This window comes from Eublepharis macularius, chromosome 4, assembly GCF_028583425.1.
Source record: "Eublepharis macularius isolate TG4126 chromosome 4, MPM_Emac_v1.0, whole genome shotgun sequence".
In the NCBI taxonomy this organism is placed as follows: domain Eukaryota; kingdom Metazoa; phylum Chordata; class Lepidosauria; order Squamata; family Eublepharidae; genus Eublepharis; species Eublepharis macularius.
In genome coordinates this window covers 44,779,707-44,802,709 of record NC_072793.1, presented here as the reverse complement: position 1 = coordinate 44,802,709, position 23,003 = coordinate 44,779,707, and the positions used below count along the sequence as shown (strand labels likewise).

At 44.2% G+C, this 23,003-nt stretch overlaps 1 protein-coding gene across 3 annotated transcripts in view; it reads right to left on the bottom strand.

The window, feature by feature from the left end:
• Positions 1-395: 395 nt before the first annotated feature.
• The window catches only part of LOC129328986 (PDZ domain-containing protein GIPC1-like), a 111,647-nt gene continuing 89,039 nt past the window's right edge, over positions 396-23,003 (bottom strand). For all 3 annotated transcript variants that reach the window (XM_054978349.1, XM_054978350.1, XM_054978351.1), the window contains exons 5-7: positions 3,765-3,877; positions 3,012-3,093; positions 396-2,780 (exon numbers count right to left, since the gene is read on the bottom strand). In XM_054978349.1, coding sequence (XP_054834324.1) covers positions 2,629-2,780; positions 3,012-3,093; positions 3,765-3,877 — 347 coding nt within the window. In that variant the 3' untranslated portion in view covers positions 396-2,628. The remainder of the gene's footprint in view (positions 2,781-3,011; positions 3,094-3,764; positions 3,878-23,003) is intronic.

The following is a 23,003-nucleotide window of genomic DNA, read 5'->3' as shown; positions in this document are numbered from 1 at the left end:
ACTACAAACTCCAAAAGAGAAGTTCTCTTGAAGCCTTTCTGCTACTTTGCCTGCTTTCCTTTCCACTAGAGGAAAGTTAGAAGGAGCCTGGGAAGGGGGCAGATCTACTGCCTTCTGTGTGACCTGTGCATCTGACTTAGGTCAGTTCAGCAGTAGCAGAACACCCATAAAACCTCCACACAACACAGCATCTGGTTCTACTTCTTTTTACAAGCCAGCACTTGGCAAAAGATCCAACCTATTTATCTTCAGACTGCTCCACACTGTAAGATGTAGAAGTATGTGTTTCAACGGGGGGGGGGGGAAATTGTGGGCAGCAACTGCTCAACCCCTGTGATCCTTAGTACCCTGGATGCATAATATGCAGCTCTGCCAGAGCTCAAACCTAAAGGGCATGTCAAAGAGCTAATGGGCGGCAGGCTCACTCAGGCCTAGGATCCAGAAGAAACACAACAGACTGTGACCATGCAGGTTGCAGCAATTTTATGTTGGGCATTGCTCATGGCAGGCATCCTTGTCTATTGTGGGATCTATAATCCATACGTACCAATACCTCTTTGAAATGTAGAATGTAACACACTTCTGCTGTATCTCCTTCTCTTCTTCCTCAGAAGCAGCCAAGGAACCATGGTTGCTTACCTATTACTTACAGCACTACACAAACTTTTCTGGCCCCTTCCAGCTTCCTTCTCCAGCAGACTTTTCCTCTCCATGTCTACAGGTTTCTAATGCACTCAGAGGGCAAGAGAAATGTAATACCAGAATGCCATTCCTTACACTCTTTACATATATACATACATACACAGAGATATTATTAGTGTCAATATACTTTATCTTAAAGATGCTTTACACATAGAATACAAAAATATGCCCAAGGAGGATATGGTGCTTGGTCTACCCAAGAAACTTCCAGTGCCAGGACAGGGGTAGGCAGGGCTTGGCAGAAGCCTTGCCCTCTCTGAGCTTGAGGTGTACTATAGAGGGCAACTAGGCTCCATATCCTATCTGGGGTTAGTGTTTTAAAGATACAGTAGGTGAATTGGGGTTGTGAGGTGCAGCTGAAGGTAACCATCTCAGCTCCCAGGACAACCAGACACAGCCCAAATTACAGTCTGAGGATGTAACACTAGGTAGAGAACTAACATATTGGGGTGTGTGTCAGTGAGAGATAAATAATTTAATAGAGAATGCTTTACAGACACTAATTGGGTCACTCTGGGAGGTAGGTCAGTATAATACAAACGAACAGATTAGTCAACACAGACCCTGACATGCCCCAATTGAGACAGTGAGGGGACCCTGCTGCTGTCACTGGGGAGGGCCTCCAAGTCCTGATAAGAAGCACCTTGAGGAGAACAACTTCCAGGAACAAGTCCAGGGCCAGAGTACCCCCAACAGTAGCATGGAAAATGCCACTGCTGTGACCAGCTCAGCATGGGCTCTGCCTGGGACAGTCTTTGCACTATCCACACAGCATGAGTTGCCAGGGGTCATAAAAGCTCAAGTGCATGAAGAAAAAAATCAGCGACACAATCTGTAGGAGGCCAGGCCCATTTAGAAAAGAGACTGGCCAAACCTGGGTGTGCAACCATATGCTTATGTTATATGTGGCTGTAACTGTAATTGAACTGCAAGTTTGACATCACTACTGTCACAATAGGGCAGGGAAGTAGGGCACAGAGCAGCTACAGGCTGTATAAGGCAGGATGGGACAGAAACTTACCTGGGACCCCAGGAGCAGAGTTGGTGCCTAGTCCCACAGATTTTTTTTGCATCTATAGAAAATAGGACAGATGACAAGTGTATTCCTTCCATTAGCTGCTTATGGTGCTTTGAGGGGAACAACAGAATGTTTCCCATCTTAAGGCCTACAGCAAGCTACAAGGAGCAAAAAGACACTAGACAAGTGGGGCACTCCCTAAAGAAGGCTGTGTGTTCCTGTGTGTACACAACAGAGTGAAGGAGACAGCATCTGTGGAATGAGCCTACTGCAAAACGACTTGCCAACATGTATCTCGTACCAAAATAGCAGAGAAGATGCTAATTCTGGGAAAGAAAATAAAAGAGTACACCTTCTTAGGCTTCTGTCTGCTTACAACAGACACACACAGCTAGGAGGTGCTTGGGGCTGCCGACATAGCACCCCCCTCGCCAATGCATCTCCACTGGAGTTTCTGTGGGACTCCTCAGGAGAATGGCATATCAGAATGCCAAGGCCAATATATCACCCTCTCAGGCTTGAAATCAGCATTCTGTTTTGTTCTTTCTCATGCAAGGATAGGCTTGGGAACCAGCAAGGGCCAATGCACTTGCCTGAGAACAGTGCCTAGATCAGACAAGGAAACCGACAAGAAGTCCTCCTGGCAGACTACCCTCATCTAAGGGAGGAGTCTCTGTGCACAGGGAGGTGAGAAGCAGCAGCAACAATATTTCTGGCTCTACTTCACATTACATTCCTGTCACTGATGCAGGTTACTTATTGCTCTATGGCCCCTGTAGCTCTGGCTCCAGCCCCTTCAGAAAGGAAACGGGTGACCTAGCAACAAGAGGAGGGCACAGTGTTGTGCCAGGCCCACCAGTGGGCCTGCCCAATGGTCCTGCCTGCAGGGTCCAACAGAGCGCAGAGTCCTAGTAGCGTCCAACCTTGGCATCCCCAATGGCCCCCCAGACGTCAAACACAAACTCGTCTGGGAAAGCAAAGTCGCCCAGCTGCTCATCCAGTGCCTCAGCAAATTCATCAGGATTCTGCTTGTCCTTGCCCAGCTCCACCATGGTAGCAGCTATGCAGGGAGACAGAAAAAAGAAAGAGATGAGTATCAATCAATAGCCTGAAAAAAACCTTTGTTGGAGACAAAGGGAGAACCTCACATTTGATCTGTTATTTCCATTCCTCAAGTGTGCAAATTAGGGAGATGCTAAAGCATATTGGGATGCTGCTGATTCATCATCCCAACTGACGTTTTAACATTTTTTTACTATGCAGACTGGAAAAAGGAATAGAGGGAGCTTACCCAGCTCTGTGTCACGAATGCCCATGTAGCTTTCCAGAAGATCGTCAACCTTCTCAATGGCTTTCTCCTCAAATGCAGTTGGCTGTGAATAGGAACAGGGCATCTACTGAGGCAATGTGGTATTGACAGAAATGCTGAAGGGAAGCTGAAAACTTTAAATCCATCCCCACCCCTGACTTAGCTATGCCCAGGAACCGACAAGACCTTCTGTGATAATGCAGGGGAACATGGCTGCAATGTGACTGGAGACTAAAAAGATGGGCCTCTTCAAAAACAGTGCTTTGATGCAGTCAATACTACACTATGGTTTGGTGCCACATAAACAAATGTCTGGCATTTATGCTTCCTCCTCTGTGGTTCACAGTTCTTGTTTACAAAGCAAGTCCAACCCCACAAGGCTGGACCTTATGAATCTGTTCTGGTAGCTGCAGAGCCTGTCTCTTGCAGTAGACTTTCCTTCTGCTGGAGTAAAGTTCCACTACTAGTAGAACCGATTCAAAGTACCTGAATGCTTGAATGTAAGAGCAAACATTAGTCTGGCAAAACCAGGAAAAAATGGAGAAGAAGAGGGGGCATGCTTATCTAAGGTTTGCTTCAGGGTCTTTCATACAGTACCAGCCATGCTTTGCCATTACATTTGAACCAAGGCAGAGAAAGGTTGAGGAAAAGTTGACCCACTCTTGGAATAAGACAGTTACTAGTTCCTCTGCAGCCTTTCCTACAGACATTGCTGGATTTGGGTTAGACACACACCTGTTCCTCCACAGTGGCTGGTCCCTTGGCCCGAAGCCTCAGAGTGCCCCTTCCTGTGCCAAGCTGAGTGCTCCCACTGTATTTGGCTCCAGCAGACCTCTGACTGATCATATCTGGAAGACAGCAAGAAAAGGGGTCCAGTGAGCTTGTTCAATACACACACTAGTAGCCCTTGCTTAGGAACAAGGCCAAGCTCTCATAAGTTAGTTCTCCACTACTACCATTCGGGTAACAATACCCAGGCATCAGCTTTGGGCATCACACCACTAGCCCACTTCCAGGCAGTATTACTAACTGCCGAACACAAACACTTTGGATTTTAATGAAACAGGTCTGAAGTGGGCAATAACAGAAAAGAGGCGGCATTTTCAGAGTGCAAGTGCATATGGAGGTAGTAAGACAGCTACAGAATTGAGGATGAAAGTCAGGGTAGGGTATATAAGACAGCCTACCATACACCCATTAAAAGAAAAGAGCCAGAGAGCAGAAAAGAAATCTTATTAGTTGTAGCAAAATTAGAATAATACTCCAGTGGAAAAGACACTACGTAATAGGGGAGACCAATAGCAAGCAGGTTACATATTTTGTGAAGACTCCTAACAGGTTCAGAACTTTCTTGACCAAAAGCACAAATGCTTTTGTTTCAGCATATACAGGGCTCATTTTCTTCTTAGAGAACAGCTATACACCTCCCCAGCAGCACTCCTCATGCCTGCACCACTCTTCTTTCCACTGTTCTTACCAGCATATTCCCAGGAAGCACCTTTCCCCTTGACAGCATTCTACATTGATAGTTCCGTGCCTATGTGTCTCTTGGGGTGCTGTTAATTCCAGCTACACTACTGATTACAGCCCCCAGGGAGAGGAAAACTAGTATTTACTAGTGTTTCCCCTGAGCTAATCAGAGTAGCAGCAGCTGCTGCCGATCCCAAATGAGAAACATGGTCTACAAAGGGGTCAAAGCTTCTGCAGCCTGTAGAGTTCCCAGGAATTGAGTGTGTGTATGTGGGTGGAGAAGGGGCAAAAATGCAGCACAGCAGGATGTCAGCTATTGGCCAGAATTAGAAACTCTTTCCATAAGCAGGATGAGACAGTGATCTGGGAAGAAGCCAACTAAGCCAGCACCAATGAGAATTAAGAGGTCATATACATCCTTGGAACACAGACTCCTTGCATCCGCTTTTAGGATCTAGGATGGTAACTGCTTTCCCTTTTCACTTAAGTGGTATTTTATGCCTATCAAAAGGATTCACACTAACCTGAAGAAATTTGAGGAAATTTTCTTTGCTCAGTTCCCCATAATCAAGAGCAAGATTCGGGTCCAGTGACACCTTAAAGAGAAACTAGATTTCCAGGGTATGAGCTTTCAATAGTCAAAGCTAATTACAGTATTATTATACCTTCCACTCTTACTTTAAATACCTCTCCCACCTTCTGGATGAATAAAACCATTTATACTTCTACTTCTAAACGTATCTGAAGAAGGGAGCTTTGACTCTCGAAAGCTCATACCCTGGAAATCTAGTTGGTCTTTAAGATGCTACTGGATCTTAACCATGTTCTTCTACTGCAGACCAACACAGCTACCCACCTGAAACTATCTTTCCCATAAATCAGTATGTAAGGTGGAGAAATTACTGCCTACAAAATCCTAATTACCTTACCCTTGCACTGGTTCTGCAATCTGCATATGACAATGGCCTGTCAGTTTCTCAGGGTACAGGGCTTTCCGATAAGCTGGTTAGCTGACAGAGCCTCTCTACACACAATTGCAGCAGTCTGGCTTGTAGCACATTTGGGTTGTTCCTTTACAGTGGCTAGTGTCACACTGCTTTTGAAACAGTTTTTAACCTATGGGGAGTCTGTAGCAGAAGGGAGTCTTTGCTAATCCAGCTAGATTAGACTGAGCACTTAAAAGTAGCCATAGAGATTAGATGTAGAGGGTAAATTATATTCAGCACACATGGGATTCTTTCCTGTAGCCACTGCTACTTCAGATACTCAGAACTTTTGTTCACAAAGTATTATGAACATTACACCCATACATGCATACATATAAAGCTACTTTACAAAGAGTCAGACTCTAGTCTGCCTAGGTCAGCACAGTCTACTCTAACTGGCATCAGGATTCCAGTGTGTCAAACACAGAAAGATCTTGCTACCAGAGATCCATTTTTATCTGAAGATGCATGCACAAAACCTTTCTCATGCATGCTCTAGCAATTCCGTGGTCACATAAGCAGGGTTTCTACGTGAAAGATGTTACCTATTTTGCAGCTTCTAAGGCAATTAACACTGGAGACAAGACACTACCTTTGCAGAGTGGTTGGATGACCATGCCAAGTCATTGTTTATGAAGCATCTAATGTTATTCATAAATATTATTACAAGTATAACACAGCTGTAATCACCACTATACATCAAAAAAGTATTGTTGCAACATACTTGTAGGATAGATTCATATAATTTTTTTGCTGTCACCTTGTATACAAGGAAACCCATATGATACTCAGGTTGGCAAGTAGTTGTTCAGACCAGCCCATAAATCTAGCCTGCTAGATCAGTGGTGGTTCATAATCTGAACACACTTAGAGGTGGATTAAATTGAGCTGTCAGTGGAAGGAGCATGGATTTTCACCACATTCCATTCTCCCCCAGCAGTCCCTTCGAATCCTGAAAAGTTGATTCCTGGGGTTACAGGATCTGCGTGGACACATCCATGTGAGTTCAGAGCTGCACTAAGGAAGGGAAAAGTGTAAAAATTGTTTCTCTTCCATCAATAAGGCTTCTTCCTCTTCACTGCAACTCCCTGACCAAATTGGCCATTTGTCTACACCGGTCCTGCATTCCCCAGACTCAACTTTCCCAAGGTCAAAAAGGACAGATGGAGGAAAAGGGAATGTGGTTAAAACCCACATCTGTCAATGTCTTCCACTTTCCCCCCACTACTTCAGACAGGCTTCAGCTCTGAGATTTTATTCATTTGCTGAACAGCCCTACCATATGCAAGATTTTTCTACCATTTCAGCTCTCTGGCTAAGACAAACACATTTACAATTTACAATTTTATTTATTCCCCCCCCCCAAAAGATTTAGTGCCTTTCACTGACAATTTGCTGGATCCATATTATAGAATAAAAGCTGAACTAAGAAGGCATGTCGATTCTCATCATGGCTAGACTGGGAACCCATCCTTGGTGGGTCCATTTAGAGCTTTCTACGCAGAAAAATTAGTTTGCACATGCTTTGTTAAACCCTATGAAGCCATCCTATGAGAAGCTTTGTTGATTGTACATTCTCAAAATCGGACAAGGTTGTTTGCGGGATCTGGGAAGCCTCTGGTAGCATGTAGCTGGATATAACTTAGAATTCCTCTTGTCTCACACTTTAAAAACATGTCTGTGTGTGTGTGTGTGCGCGCGCGCACACACGCGCATGTGGGCAGGTGCGCACGCATGCACGCACACACACGGCTTATATCTCAGCCCAAAATTAAGTAGGGAAAGAGCAGAAGCCCATGACTCCCTTAAAATGAAATGGCATTGGAGGCTAAGTAAAGTTCAGAAAGATAACAGCAGGTTATTCAACAGGCAGGGTTGAAATGCAGATAGGCAGAGAAAAGAAAGTGGAGGTAAATTTTGTTTGTTGAACAGAATAGTTCACAAGCATTAGGCGCAATAGTTTTCTTAAAGCTTTGTTTGTAGGTACAGATCTTAGAAGTGAAAGGTTGGTAGTTTCAGACTTAAGTTACTTAAACAAGGTTCCTTCAGAGATTTCACTTCACAGCTTAAGTGTTAAACTTCAACACAGCACTCTTTTCCTTTTACTCCAGACCCGGGGCACTCCATAGAACCAAAAACCCCTTTCCAGGCACTGAGCAGGAATTATTCTTCTACTAAAACATATTCTTATTCTCTTGGCTGAAGGGGAGTCTCCTTACAAGCCACTTCCTCTGCCAGTTCTATTTTATCTGAATAAAATTAGTGCTGGTTTTCCCACTTCAGTTCATGAAGCTTTTCATCAATCTTAAGCTGTTCCAGTTGGGCAAACTTCTCCCCTTTTTACCTCACACAGAGGATTCACAGTCTTACCCTCCCTGCTCAGATTCCAAGCTTTGACTCTCTCCTGACAATCCTGTCAGCACAAATTTGTTACCTTCTCACTGGCCAATCAGAGAGGGGGGAGCAGCACAGCAATCATCCTCCCTTCAGGCAGTTGGTTTAACCCTTTACCTTCCACTCTCTGGATGCAGCATTTGGTAATTCTTACATTTAAAACCCATTCTGTCACATCCCATGAGAAGTTTTATTGATTGCACATTTCTACAACGTTTAAAACATTTGCCCCCCCCCTTCCACACACACACCATTGACTTAGGGAGCGTTTATACATGTATGTATCTTTCTTGATTTGTAACTGTGTATGTGAACTAACTTCTGGAAAAAGGACTGTATTAGAGGGGGCATTGGGTAACAGTAAATTCTGCCAGTGGTATCAGATCTGCAGATCTTATTCACACCAGCCAGCCATCAGATGACACTGCAGTCATCTACTGAGACTTATGCATGTGTGAACTAGCCCTTTGCTAGGATGTATAAGCAGTGGGTTTATAGCAAGAGATGCTTCCAGGTTAGTATGCAGTTAGGCACAAAGATAATTTCATTGTTGAGTTGTTTTGAATTGAAGGGTGGACTGGGAGTCAACATTTGGACATTGTTCTGAAAAGACTGGCAATTCTCTGAAGCAGGATTGGTTAAGGGTCAGGTTGTGATTGTTCAGTGAGCAACAGTCCAGCATTTCTCTTTCACTTCCTCTTCATGGGCTCATACTTGAGTCTGCACAAGATTGTACTATTAGGATTGCTGTTATCCATAACAGCCAGGGTTTAGGACTGAGGCATATTTCATTTCTGGAAGCTGACCAACCAACCCCTCTGAAGAGGTTGCTGAATGATCGTCCAAGAGGAGAGCTGGATTACAAATGTACGTTCAGAGCTTTGTTTCAACAACCTGTTTGTTGAGCAAGTTGGCCTCCTAACTTCCTGCCTTGGAAATGATGGAGGAATGTTCAGTTGTTTGGATGAGAAGAGAGAGTGAGTTCTTAAAAGGCAATTTTCTTACTATCATTTGTAGCTAGTTGGATTTTTCTTTACAAGGCTGGGGCGGGGTGAGGAATCCTTGCTTTTCATCTGTCCTTTTAGAATTGTAATGCTTTTTTAAAGTCTCTTTCTTCAAAATTCCTCAAGTTTGTAGGAAGAAATGCCATCTCAGCTATAGCCAAGTTTCTTTAAGGGAAACTGTCTGCTTGTGTTTAAGAAGAAATCCATAAAACTAGGATCAAACTACACGTTACATTATACATGTGATCACCATGGGACTTGCAGCCATATGGCAGATGAGAGTTCCCTGTGGCAACTCAATCCAGAAGTGCCACAGGGGCCTGATTCCGACTGGGACTGTGGTGCAGGGGGAGGAGGGCCTTCCTCCTCCCCCCTGTAACTCAAAATGGCCCTAGGGACATTATTTGCTCTGCTGGAAGGGCTGTATTGAATTCTTCTATATGCAGCCACCCAAGAGGGCAGATAACACCTGCCCAGGCTAATTAGGGTCAGGAAAACTCTAAACTGAATTGCCATGAGGAATTCAGAGGTGGTATTCACCTTTGGAACCATGTATCAAACATAATATGTAGTCTTTGAAATACAGAAGAGAACAGGCATGAAATATGTGAAGCCAGAGGTAATTTCATGACCACCAACAGAAAGCAACTCTTTCTTTCACAACCACTTATGAAAGGGCAGAGAACAGGTGGCAGGGATGTATACTAGATAAGTACCTTCTCACAAACCTTATCTCACTCCATTGTTGGCAATATTGTGCTTAGAAACAAACTACCGCCAAGTCTTGTTATGGTACACAGGCCCTTAATGGATGAACACACCCACACTCCAAATCTACCTCGGGGAGTTCTTGTCCTAAGAAACTGGTAATGCTTTGCATTTTTAAAGTAGTAATTTGAACAAGACAGAGTGGTGTAGTAGCTGGAGTACTAGACATGGAAAACCTGAGATTTGAATCCCAGCTCAACCCTGAAGGTCACTAAGTGATCTTTGGCCAGTCACACACATTCCTCAGCCTAATCTCCTTCAGACTTATTGCAATAGCAAAACTGGTGGTAACTCTCCTGAGGTACTTTAAGAAATATTAATAATTACACAAAATGGCACGTAAGGACACTAAAGCAGCTTTGAAAAAGGAATTAAACAGTTGCTGAAGCTTTCAACTTTACTTTGTTTTCTGAAAACAGATACTATAATATTTAATTTGTGGGAAGTAGCCCTTAGTATGTTTTCCTGGGGGAGGGGTGGGGGGAGAAAGGCAAGTTAAAGCTCAGATTGAAATTGGAAGAACACACTATTCTGGGAACGTAGATGCAAATGAAGTGAGGAGTTACCACTTTGTCAAGCTGCTTTAAGAGAGATTTGTTTGCTAGCTCATGAAGTAGGTCTTCATATTACTACAACTACACATTTCTGGATCAACATATTCAAGAAGAGACAAAGAAGTTATCAAGGAAGTTCTTATGAACTTAATGAGGATTACATATACGTTCCAGATTGGAACAGGTGTTTTTTTTTAACTTTTTATTTTTGGAATTTTTAATTTTTACAACAATTAAACAACACTAATAAGAAGCAACAGAAACAACAACAATAATAACAAGGTAACTACAGCTCATTGTGAAATGAGTGCCTAAGTAGTTCCTTTCCTTTAGTAACTTTCTGAAGGGAAAGAGCTCATTATCAAAGCTGGTATAGCATAAAAAAACCTCTGCAAGACGTATTTCTAGTGAAATCACAGATAGAACCTTCAGATGTAAGAAATATGTAAACAGAACTTCCAGAATAAGGCAGCAACAGACATTCCAGAGAGAAAACTTGGCGCCTATTCATCACACCTCTAGTGGCGCCTCCTTGAAGCAAGTCTACAACAGTGGTTTCCTACAAGTAAGTATGATAGCCTACACACAATGTGTTATGTTAGGTCATTTATTAAATCAATCTTACATCAACCAGACAGGCAGAGTGATTCCAAATTTGGATAGAACACCTACTTCTGAGTTCCACCAGACTATTGTCTTCAGACACTCAAAGCTATAGAAGAGGAGGCATTGCCAATAAGTGCTCCTCCCCACATTGAAGTGTCAGAAAGCACAGGTCCATCTTTGGCTTGTCACAAGAGTACACAGAATGACAGAATGCTTAAATACACCACTCTCAAGGACTTGCCAGATTATTCCATAGGTCAGGAAAATATATGTCCCCTTATTTGTTTATGCACACACTGTTGTGGATATTATCTTTAATGATGACCCACGGATTTTCAGGTCCAGGGTATCTAGTATCTTGAAATGCCAATAGGCAGATCTGTGCTTTCTTTTTTTGACAGCTTCAGTGACCTTGGCTTACTATGGTACATCAGGCAGCACCCGGTGTAAATGTGGGGGGGTGGGGGGGGAGAGTCATCACTTGTGAAACATGTTCCTGATTTTACACTACAGGAGTCCTGCTAGTCACAACTATTTGATATATTGACAGAAGTTTTTGCAGATCAAGTAACAGATTGCATGCATCGACTAGGCCCTGCCACCAGTGGTGAAGCTAGATTATTGTACATCCCTGTTTCTTCTGCCATATAACTCAAGGTAGGAGCTGCAAAAAGATAGCATTCGTCCAGATCTTCTGCTTCTACAGGCTAGGCAATAGCTCTCTAGCCACTAGGGATAGTAAAATTCTTGACAGTCTGGCTACCTGCCAGTCAGATGAGGTTTGCAAAACTCAATTATGCAAAAGAAAGAAGTGCCTGCTCACAGTTCCCTGGAACCACCACCAGCAACTACTGCAATTTTCCTTTGACAAAGACCTACAGATATCTCCAGCATTCTATTATTCTCCAAGTGCAAATCAGTGCATTATAGGCTGTAATCCAAGCAGTTTTCGCAATAAGGTCATGGTCTTGGCTGTAACTGCCCCTAGACACCCTGGCTGGGTCTGAGCTGAGTTGAAAACATCTAGCATTGTTACTAGCCATGAGACAACAATGATCTGTAAGGGTGTGTGCTTAAAAGACACCAGACCCACCTTATGAACAACATATTGTCTACGTGAAAGAAGAGAGTGCAGAACTAGCAAATCAGGCCTCTCTAGTCTGTTACTGTGCAAGGCCAGGACACAACTAAACTGTGGTTTCCAAACAATCTCACTGGCTCTCACATAGGGGTATAGAATGAGTTTTCTTCTGCTACAGTGGTTCTTGCTCTGTATATCCTCTTAATATGCTCCAATTTGGCCAGCTTTAGTCCAGGATGACAAAGCCCATCCTGGCCATTCACAAGCCCCCACCTCCCCCAGTAACTTTTTTACAGTTTCTAACACATACAACTAGGGGTGGAGGGCTTTTGCCCAAGTCTAATACCACTGATGCATGCAGGCAGCATCCCACAGTTACATAAAGACCCTAAATGGGCCTCAGCAGTTGCTCACGGTCTGCTTATAGCTCCCCATGGCAGAGCTAGGAATTCACAGCCAGAAGCAGTACAAATAAAATGTCTGGTTGTTCTGTCTCATCTGGCAGGGATGCGCATTTGGCCTGAAGTTGGGTAGTAGCCCCAGATGTTTCAGGCCCAGTTATTAGATTTCCTGCCTCTGTCCCTGTAGCTCCAGGATGGAACATTTCAAGGAACAGTATAATCTAACTGGGCAACAAAGCCCAGCTGGCCTCTGCCTCTAGACTTGGCTGGGTGTCTAGCAACCAATAACTTTTTCATCACCTTAACTGAAGAGCTTCGGCTTACTGAGGAGCTCCAATGGAACAACTAAGAGGAGGAGGAGTGGGGGCACCTGCAGGCCTTGCATTAAGCAACTTTGTAAGGGCATACAAATAGGAACAAAAAGAAGAATGCTGAAGAGGACCAAAGCATACAGAGAGAACTAGAACTGGTAGAAACTGCACAGATCCCCTGGCCTCCAGCAGCACAACAAAAGATTGAGATTGTGCAGTCTAGACCTCAGTTTAATTCACCAAGGGAAGTCCTAGCACTGGCATGTATCAGCACGTGTGTATTACCACAAGATAAGGGTCGCCTAGCTTTTTGTCGAAACCAGCAAATTAACCAGATTCAGGACTTCTCATAAGAGCACTGTGGCAGCTGCTCCAAAAGATTTTCCATTGTTCCCACCCCAAAGCTCACTGTCTAAACATTATCTTAACTATGCTAGATTTGAAAGATGGAACTTGGTAGCTATGAGGCAAGAGAGTGAACCAGCATGTATAAGATATGGAAAGAATTCTTGTGGATTTCTGGAGAGTTCTGCTGCAGGATGAGAGAGCAGGAGGACAGCACAGACCCAACCACAACACACAATCAGACAGAGAAAAGGAAACCACTACCCCCTTTAGACCAAGCCACAACCAACACCCAAGCTTGTCATTACTGCTATCCCACTACAGCCATGCTGTGCCTCCATTCCTCCTTAGCAGGATGCAAACTGTTCCAAGTTGTGTTAGGGTTTTTTAGGTTCCTGACTCCCCCCAACCTTATCATTTTATTTTTGATCAACATGCTTTCCAATTGTTGATTTTTCTTCTGCTTATACTAAAACATTACCAAATTCAAATGAGCAAATCTCACAAGCACAAAATATTAAAAAACAGACTTGGATACAAAATTCTTCTAGATCCTATTATACTATTGGGTAACTTGGTAACAGTGAAGAATATGTATATCTCAAGAGTTTATGGCCCCAAAATTACTAATTACAGATGGGCATGTGAACACACACAGCAACAGCATACATTATTTAATAGCAATCAGTTCTACAGGGTAAGTTCTCATTTTAGCTCTCTCCTGGATGGTCAGCCAAGCCAAAGGCAGCAACATCAACATTCAAGGATTACTGGGAGAGAAGGGATTCAGCACAACTGTTCCCGAAGCACTAACAAATATTAATCCAGCAGTGCAGATGAAAGGGGGCAACGAAGCACAGGCTTGTGCACAGCAGCTACGGCCAAGTAGGAAATAACTTGGAAAGGAGAAAATCATCCTCCTTCCCAGAACTGTCCAGTGAGTCACTCAAGGAGGAAGGAATTTGCTGTGGCAGAGGCAGGGTGAAATGACGGAAAAGGTGGTACAAAGAGCAAGGAATGTAATGCCTTTGGAAACTGGAATTCTTGGGGCTTATTCCGGGAAGCAGGAAGAAACATCACACATAGCAGGTACATGAGGAAACCAGAATGCATGTGTTTGTTGGATGATCACCCAAACAGAACACTGCAAACTCTGGAAGATGCTTAGTGCCGGGGTTCAACAACATCCTGTTGGACCACTAGGTTATGCACCAGAGACCAAGAACTGGGTTGTAATAAAAAGGAATTGGAACCTGTCCAGAACGGAGTTGCTGGCTAGTCTAGTCATCCTTTCAAGAGATGATAACCTGAACTCAACAAATACTCTTGATACGCAGCTTCTGGCATGTCTCCTCCTGAGGGCTGGGCAGTCTGGCAACATGTACCTCACTTCTCCAGCAGTCCTCTGGGCACCTGTATACAACACAGACATCCTTCTTTCCTCCCCTTTGCCAGAGTTCCCTTCTTATAACAACAAAATACAGAAATCTTTCCCTCAAGGCTTCTTGAAAGAGAAGAGATGCTTTTCCTGACTGGATAAAAGGATCCGCTCTGCTCACTGGAACACACAGTGTGTTTTGAAACATTGCTCTCCCTCTACCCTCAAGCAGGGATTTCACTTAGGGGTAGAGTTCTTGCTAGCTAGTGCCACTCTGACCTCTGCTGGTGGGAGGAAACTGCTGTGTCACAGCTTCAAATAGGCCAAATTTTCAAGTTTTCCTTGACAACACCCAAAAGTCACTGATGGCTAGTACGAATATTAATAATGCACAATAAAGAGCAGTCTTTTAAAAAACCAAAATCAAATGTACACCGACAACACAATCATGAAAGGGGGGGGGAAGTGCACAGGGAGCCGATGAGACACACTGTCAGCTTATCTCTGAGATACACTGGTGGAGTGCCCTGGCTAGATGTCAGTGTGGCAACAGCATGGAGCAATGCCAGTGCAAGCTGCAGCTCTAGGGCAGGGAATGGGGTCTGCTCAGGGACATGGTAGGAGTTAATCAGCTCCCTAAGATGCCCCAGCCCAGGAATAACGCCTCCCTCCAATTGCAATTGCACAGCACTTCCCAAAGGGATCAGTTAAATGTCGTATGGAGGGCTACCGCATGTAGCTCAGGAGAGTTCCCTGGCAACTGAAGCCCCATAGTCATGCGGTGCATTCACACACCCTGCTGGGACCCCACAAGATAGCTGTGACCAGCAGGGCACCTGTGCTGTTTGCCATCACTGCACATAGTTCTGTTTAGTATTGGTGCAGGTAGCAATTTAACAGGAAGACATGGGAACATGACCTGCTCAGTCACCAGTTCCAGCCCAGCTCCTGCAGCATCCTTTCTCAGGCAGCTTTCTGTCCAGCAAGTCTGCCTCACTCACAAACATGCATGTGGTGCTAGGGACAGCTCAGCCTGTTTCCCCATGGCCCAGGGAGCATCTCAAAGGCACAGATGCCACGCTGGATACAGGGAGTCCCATACGTTAGTCCATATCATGAATTGCTATTCAATAAAGTCTGGTGTGTTTTATAATTCTGTCCCTCCTTATGAGCAAATGGAACCTAGCTCCATACCTCTCTCTGCCTCACCTCCTCCCCATCTATGACTTCCCATTAGGGCTGCCCATTCATACATCCAAGAGAGTGGACTCTGACTCAGGGGAACCCATGTTGGGATCACTGTTGTTGGTCTTTCTAGTGCCATTGGACTTCTGTTTTGTTCAGCTACTAAACATAATAGGTCTAGGGGTAACCTGAAAGCTGACCAAATGTCTCCCCTGCTGGCTGCTGTGTGCAATTTGCACTGGGAATGGGCTGATGGATGATCCCAGGGGCAGTGTGGCTGCTCTGGCGTGGCAGGATGGTCTCTGCAGTACCCCAGAGCACTGCTGCCATCTGATAAACAGGTGCAGGTGTCCTCGGGTGGATGCAAATGAGCTGCTGCCATGGGTACAGCACAGAGGGGCTGTGGAGCAGCATCCCTGCCAAAGTGATGGATCTCTAGGATAGCCTCACAGTTGGGCCATCCCGTTGTCCGGGGTCTGGGCCTCAGCTCCCGGACTTGCTGGGAGGGAGGCAACTGGGAGACAGCAGCCCTGCCGCCCCAGCCAGCAACCAGGGTCAGAACCCACCTACACCCGGGGAAAGGGGCAAAGGGCCAGGGCCTCAGAGGGCTAGAGGAGGCAGAGAGGCACCAGCTAGACCCACCCTCCAGGGGGGGAGATAGGGGGCTCAGCAGAGCAGAGAGAGAGGGCAAAAGCAGGAGGAATAGGGACCCAACAGCTGCCCAAACAGAGCTCTTACCTGGCAGAGAGGAGAAGCAGCCCCAGCAGCTCAGAGCCACGCCCCAGCCTCCACCTCAGCCTGAAGACAGCAACCTGGCTCAGGAGACGCTCAGAACCAAGCCCCTCCAGGTGAAGCTGCTGAAGGCATTCTGTGGGAAGAGCTGGGCAGCCAGCCAAGGGGCCACAGCTGGGCCTACCTTCAGTAATCAGCTCAGCCAGAGAGGCCTGGCAGCCAGCCTACATGACGCAGCTGTTGCTGATCCAGGCAGAACAGCCAGCTACCCCAACTGCAGCAGCTTGAGACAGCCCAGGCCAATGCTGGAAGGCCAGGGAGGGGTGTGGCCTGGCAGGCAGGACCTGCAAGGAGGGCGGGGCGGTGAGAGAAGGCCCTATAAAGGCTGGCTGGGGAGAGCTCTGGGGTGGTGGGTGTGAGTAAGGAGTGATGGTGTGGAAGCAGAGCAGCGCGAGAGGGGAGGCTTGGAGGAGAGTTCTGGGAGGAGAGGATGGAGGACGGAGGACGGAGGACGGAGGACGCAGGGGGTGAGCATGCCAGGTTGAGCAGGCCAGCAAGTGGACTGAGAGGGAGGCTGGGTGATGTATACTGCCCCTCCTTCCACAGAGCAAGGTCCTGCAGCATCCCTGGCACCCCTCTGACATCAGGGCTGGCCCAGCCGGCGCCCCGCCCAGCGGTAGCAGCAACAAGCCCTGACACCCGTTACCCCTTTTGTTGTTTGCAGGGGCAAAACATCAGCTGCCAAGCTTTTGCCCGTCACTGGCCTCTCCCATATGGGGAACAAACCAGGAGCCCTTAATATGCTATCCCAGTACCTTTCCACTGAACCATGACTGTCTAATGGTCTCTGCCTGGCTGCATATAGCTGGTGGTGACATCAAGGCTGCAGTGGAGTGCCTAATACCTGATAACATACCTCTTTTGAACTGACTCTCTAGGCCCAGTGGTAAGGACGCTGGTCTTTGGTGTGGGAGCTGTGGGTTTGAGCCTAGCCTCTGTCTTTTTTTTACTTTTGCAGGGGAAGGGATGTGAGGGATCAGAGCAGAGTGGGCAACACTTTTGCTGCCAGTAAGACCCTTGGCAGTGAGAGGGGAGGGGCACGTCCTGTCTGCTGCACAGATGCTCTTTCCCCTATGGGCTGGGAAGGTGGATGCTCCGGCCACATGCCTCTGTTGGGGTGCACTGTGGCTGAGTCTTTCCTCCCTGCCCTCTCTCTCTTTGTGGAGGGGGGGGGCTGGCATTAAAGGGCAGAGGCTGGATCAGCTGATGGTGATCCGCTGTACCTGTGTGTGCCCCCTCTCAGAGGCATCATCTGGTGCTGTAGTCTGATTGGTGTGTGATGCCAAGATTGCCATGGAGTCCAACATACTTGCTATGCTGTGTGCACCTTGAAGAGGGGTGCATACTGTTATCTCCCTCTGCAGAATGTTCAGTGGCAGTTGGCCATCATACTGCAGCAGCTCTCAGGATTGGGGCATCAATGTAGATTTTGTATTTACAGTGCTGATGTAGGAAAGGCAAAAAACACTTTTACTGCTACGTGTGAAAACTCCCTCAGATACCTTATAGACAATATGGTGCAGATAATACGTATGCAGCTCTCCAGTTAAATCTGTGCAGCTCATGAATTCTTATTAGAATCTTTAAAATTACAGCTTATTTCTTTATTTACTTCATTTATAGCCTGTCTTTCTCACCAAGGTGCTAATCGTAATTGTTGGGAAGATGTGTTTTCAAATGAAAGACTTGCTTAAGGTTCAGATGGTGATGGAGAGTGCTGCCAAGTCACAGCCAATTTATGGTGACCCCTGCTGGGATTTTCAAGGCAAGAGACTGAGGGGGTTTGCCATAGCTACCCTTGTCTATTTGAAGGTCTCCATCAAATTACTAACCAAGGCCAACCTTGCTTACCTTCTGATCTAACATGATTGGGCTTGCCTGGGCTATCCAGGTCTGGTTATGTTTAGATAAATCAAGCCATATGAATCCTAATCTTATTCACCATTTTGTGAAGACATTGACTCATCTGAGTTTAACAATATATAAAAGTATACTAAGGACTTAGTGCTATTTCTTACCACAGCTGTGGCTTAAACCTTTGCTGTGTTCATAAAAATGATAGTAAAATTATGTCAATTATACAAACAACTATTTGTGCCTTCTACTATAGCTAAGATAGCAAAAGAATACTCTTCAAATATAAAGTGCTCACTATCTAGTCGCAGTTAGTTGCTGATGAGATGCAGCAGCATCTGCTGGCCAGTTTACATCACAACAGGCCAGTCTAACTATATGCTTTTTTCAGAATGGCACACACTGAGCGCTAAACCAAAAACAAATCTATATTCAGGCAATCCAAATTATGTGCCAAGAAAAATGAACTGTATAAAAGATACTGAGTAATTTGCACTATTTCTCTTACTATGCACATTTCTCCCCTGCAATTTAAAACTATTTTGCACAACTTATTCTGGCTTTGCTATTCATGGGAAGGAAGCAAAGACAAGGCATTCTCACCCCACCACCAATCACTGGAAAGCTGATTCTGTTGCCTTTTCTTGCTTTAGATTTCTGCAGGCATTATTTTTTTCCCTCTTTGGCAAAGCAGTAAACATGCCTGGGAGGGAGGGAAAAGCAGCCATTTAATCCTTTCCTGGCTTTGTGCAGTAATGTTACAACGTTACAACATTGACAATGTTACAATGTTACCTTTAAAAAAGAAAGTGTGTGTGCATACCGCAAGGGAGGAAGGGAAAAGCAGCCATGTAACACTTTCCTGGCTTTTAAAGCCAGCAGGGAATAAGCAGCAACATTAGGAATTGTTCCTAGCTTTGACAAAAGAATAAGAGAGTGCTTGCATACCTCCATAGGTGTAAACTATGGGGGGGGCTGAGGGGCTCTAGCCCCCCCGGATTTGGTCAGGGGGGGCTGAGCCCCCCCCCGGGCAACCGGTGAACTAAATAGGGACTGAGGGGCTCAAGCCCCCTTGAATTTGGTCAGGGGGGCAAGCAATGACATATGAGGGACTCAGTTATAATGGCAGATGAAGCACAGGACTGTCCACCCCTCTTATTTATATTACAATTTCCATGATTCTTTGGGGCTTTGCTCCTGTTTTTTGCCCTTATGTATTTCTGTGTTTACTAAGAATTTATGATTTTTAAAAGGAGTTGCAGTTTATATAAACAATTTACAAAGAAATGCTACAGAAGAATTAAGAGAGACTGACGGAAGATATCTGATTTTGAAAATCAGGCTTGTGGAAGGCAAGATTTACACACTAGCAACAATATATGCGCCAAACAATGCAAGAGAAAATTTTTATGAAAACGTTTTCCAATCCTTTTTCGATTTTCCAGCAGGTAATGATCTTTGGAGATATGAATGGGGTAATGGATCAAAAAAAATGATAGGTGAAAAAAACCAAAGGCAAACTTCCCCAAAATGTGTTTAATTATGTGGCAATGTTACAATTGGAAGATGCTTGGAGGATCAAAAATCTGAATACTGGAGACTATATTTTCTTTTCTGACAGATGCCAAACACATTCAAGGATTGATATATACTGGATATAAAAAACCCTGAGTTATTTATATTTTTTATTATATGTTTACTCTATCATTTCTTTTTCTTTTGATGGAATTATAATTATGCTATCATTTTTATTTTATTTTCTCTGTTCTGCTTATATTTATAAAAATAAAATTTTATATAAAAAAGAATTTATACAATGCCTTAAAATGCCTATGGCTATGGCCAACACTGAGTAGCTTAGGCCTTAACCCTGGCTGGCTCCACCCACATTCAATGTAGCAACAGTCAGATTACAAGGCCTCTGTTGGACATAATTGCAACATAATTGCTTGGCTCCAATTTACATTTAAAAAAAAACAATGGCCGACAGACTGGAAACGCTCAGTCTACATTATAATTCCCCAAAAAGGGGATGCCAAAGAGAGCAGCAACTATTGAACTATCATGTTAATTTCCCATGCAAGCAAAGTGATACTCAAAATTCTAAACCAAAAACTCTTATATATGGAACAAGAAATGCCAGATTTCAAGATGGCTTCAGAAAAGGAAGAGGCACCAGGGATCACATTGAAAATTTACGATGGCTAATGGAACATATCAGGGAATTTCAGAAGAACATCAGCTTGTATTTTATAGATTACAGCTAAACTTTTGTCTGTACGGATCATGAAAACCTATGGAGATTGTTAAAAGAAACAAGGGTGCCATAACATCTGATTATTTTGATGTGCAACCTGTACTCGACAAGAGGCTACTGGAAGGACAGAACATGAGAAAACAGAACGGTTTCCAGTTGGCAAAGGTGTCAGACAAGGATTCATATTATCTCCCTACCTGTTCAACCTCTATGCAGAGCATATCATAAAGAAAGATGGATTAGATCTAGAAGAAGGTGGAGTGAAAACTGGTGGAAGGAACATGAACAGTTTGAGTTATGTAGAAGACACCACGTTACTGGCAGAAAATAGTGAAGACTTGAAACAACTACTGATGAAAGTTAAAGGAGAACGTGTTAAAGCAGGATTACAACTGAATATCAAGAAGACAAAAGTAAAGACTACTGAGGAATTACACAATCTTAAAGTTGAGAATGAGGAAATTGAAATTGTCCAAGTTTTTCTATTCCTTGGCTCAATCATCAACCAAAAGGGAGACTACAATGAAGAAATCAGAAGAAGAGCTGTGAAGGAGCTAGAGAAGATCCCTAAAAATAAAGATGTCTCTCTGGGAACCAACATCAAGATAATCCAAACTGTGATATTCCCCATTACTATATATGGATGTGAAAGTTGGAGAGTGAAGAAAACTGACAGGAAGAAAATGGATTAATTTGAAATGTGGTGCTGGAGGAGAGTTTTGCAGATATCATGGACAGCGAGAAAGACAAAAAGGTGGATACTAGATCAAATAAAGCCTGAATTCTCCCTAGAAGCTAAAATGACAAAACTGAGGCTATTGTACTTTGGTCACATCATGAGAAGATAAGACTCTCTGGAAAAGTCAATAATGCTAAGAAAAGTAGAAGGCAGTAGGAAAAGAGGAAGACCTAAAATGAGATGACTTAATCAAAGAAGCCACATCCTCCAGTTTGCAGGATCTGAGCAAGTCTGTTAATGATAGGATGTTTTGGAGGTCTTTCATTCATAGGGTCCTTATAGGTCGGAGGCAATTTGATGGCACATAAAAACAACAAGACTTCACTTCTAATGCTGTCCTTTTCTTCAAGTTTCAGAAGAGGAGAAACCAGAGAGTTAGAAAGATAGACAGGTCAGGGCATCTGTTTACTCCTTTACTGTCCTGAACAATCCTTTGATGTCTAGATTGTTAATCTCAGAACTTTCTAATCAGGAATAGATTGGTAGATAGGAATTTTCTCTCCACTTTCCTAACAAAGTACAGAAATCCTATAATAAAGAACTCTTACTTCTTTTCTAAAACTAAGGCAAGTATAATTTGTTATTTTCTTTCTCTTTTACACTGACACCAGCCAGCATGCTCCAACCACCCATCATCACGTTTTCTTTGCAATTAATGCTACTCTGTTAAGGAATAGTTTCTGTTCCTTTTAATAGGGAAAATGAGTCTATTTTATTTTACTTTTCAATTACTTTATCATTACATTGTATTTTGGAAATGGAACACTGGAAAGGGGTAGACCTTGTTTCCTTGCTGAAATAGCTTTGTTTGTTTGCTTGCTTGCTGTTTTTTTGTGGGGGGGCTGGGTGTGGGAGAACAGTTTTTTCATGGCAGTGTGTGGGGGTGCTTCAGCCACTCCTAAGCAACTCTTTCAATTTCAATTCCATTTTTAAATGGAGAGGTGGTATCTATTGCCGAAAAGGACAATTCCTAAAATGGCAGCCTGAGTGCTGTCTCTCTGAAACAATGAAAAAGCCCATCTGCATGAACAAGATTTGGGGGTGGGGGTGGGGGTGCAGATCAGCCTTTAAAAAATTTCCTTTTGCCCTGTGTGCAGCCTGGAGAGAACATTGGCAAGGAATGTGCACTTAATTATGTGATTTTGTTAATAATGTGTTCTGAATGTCTGTGTTTTTAAGGTGGAGTTTTTAAGCAGTGTGCTAAGAAAGCAAGGTATATACAATCCTAGGTAGTATAACCATTTCTTTGGGGTTGTGACTAGCACTGTTCTGAATTGCCTCAAAATGTGCTTGCACTCACTTAGTGGATATGAGTTTGAAATGAGAAAAAGGAGATTGCTACTACTCTGAACTCTGTACATTGCTCAGAAATCGAGTGCACAGCAACTGTTTTGTATTCTGCCCTGGTTCAAACTTCAACCTCACATTTACCAAGTGAAGGCATCTGCAATGCCACAATTTAGTAAATTTCAGTACTAAGTCACCCCTATAATAAGGCAGAATCAAGACTCCTGTAAATGAACATCCAGGAAAACTTAACAAATTTTCCCCTACAGGCTTTTCTGTGTTGACTTTCTTAGTGTCAAATTTGTGACCATTAGTTTGTCCTAAAGTGACTATCCTAAAAGTGAATTTCAAAAACCGGACACAGCGGGAGATTGCTGAGATAGCACTATAACCACTGGCCAACTCCCACCTTTTCCTAGGTTTGGCCCATCCCAGGGGGATTGTTAGGAGAGTCCTCATGGGTGCCTGGGTCCCCCTAAATTTGTGGGGAGCCCCTCCCTAAATCCTCCATGGCCCCACCTCCATAGATAGTGGTAATGGAAACCCCTCCCTATGATGCCAT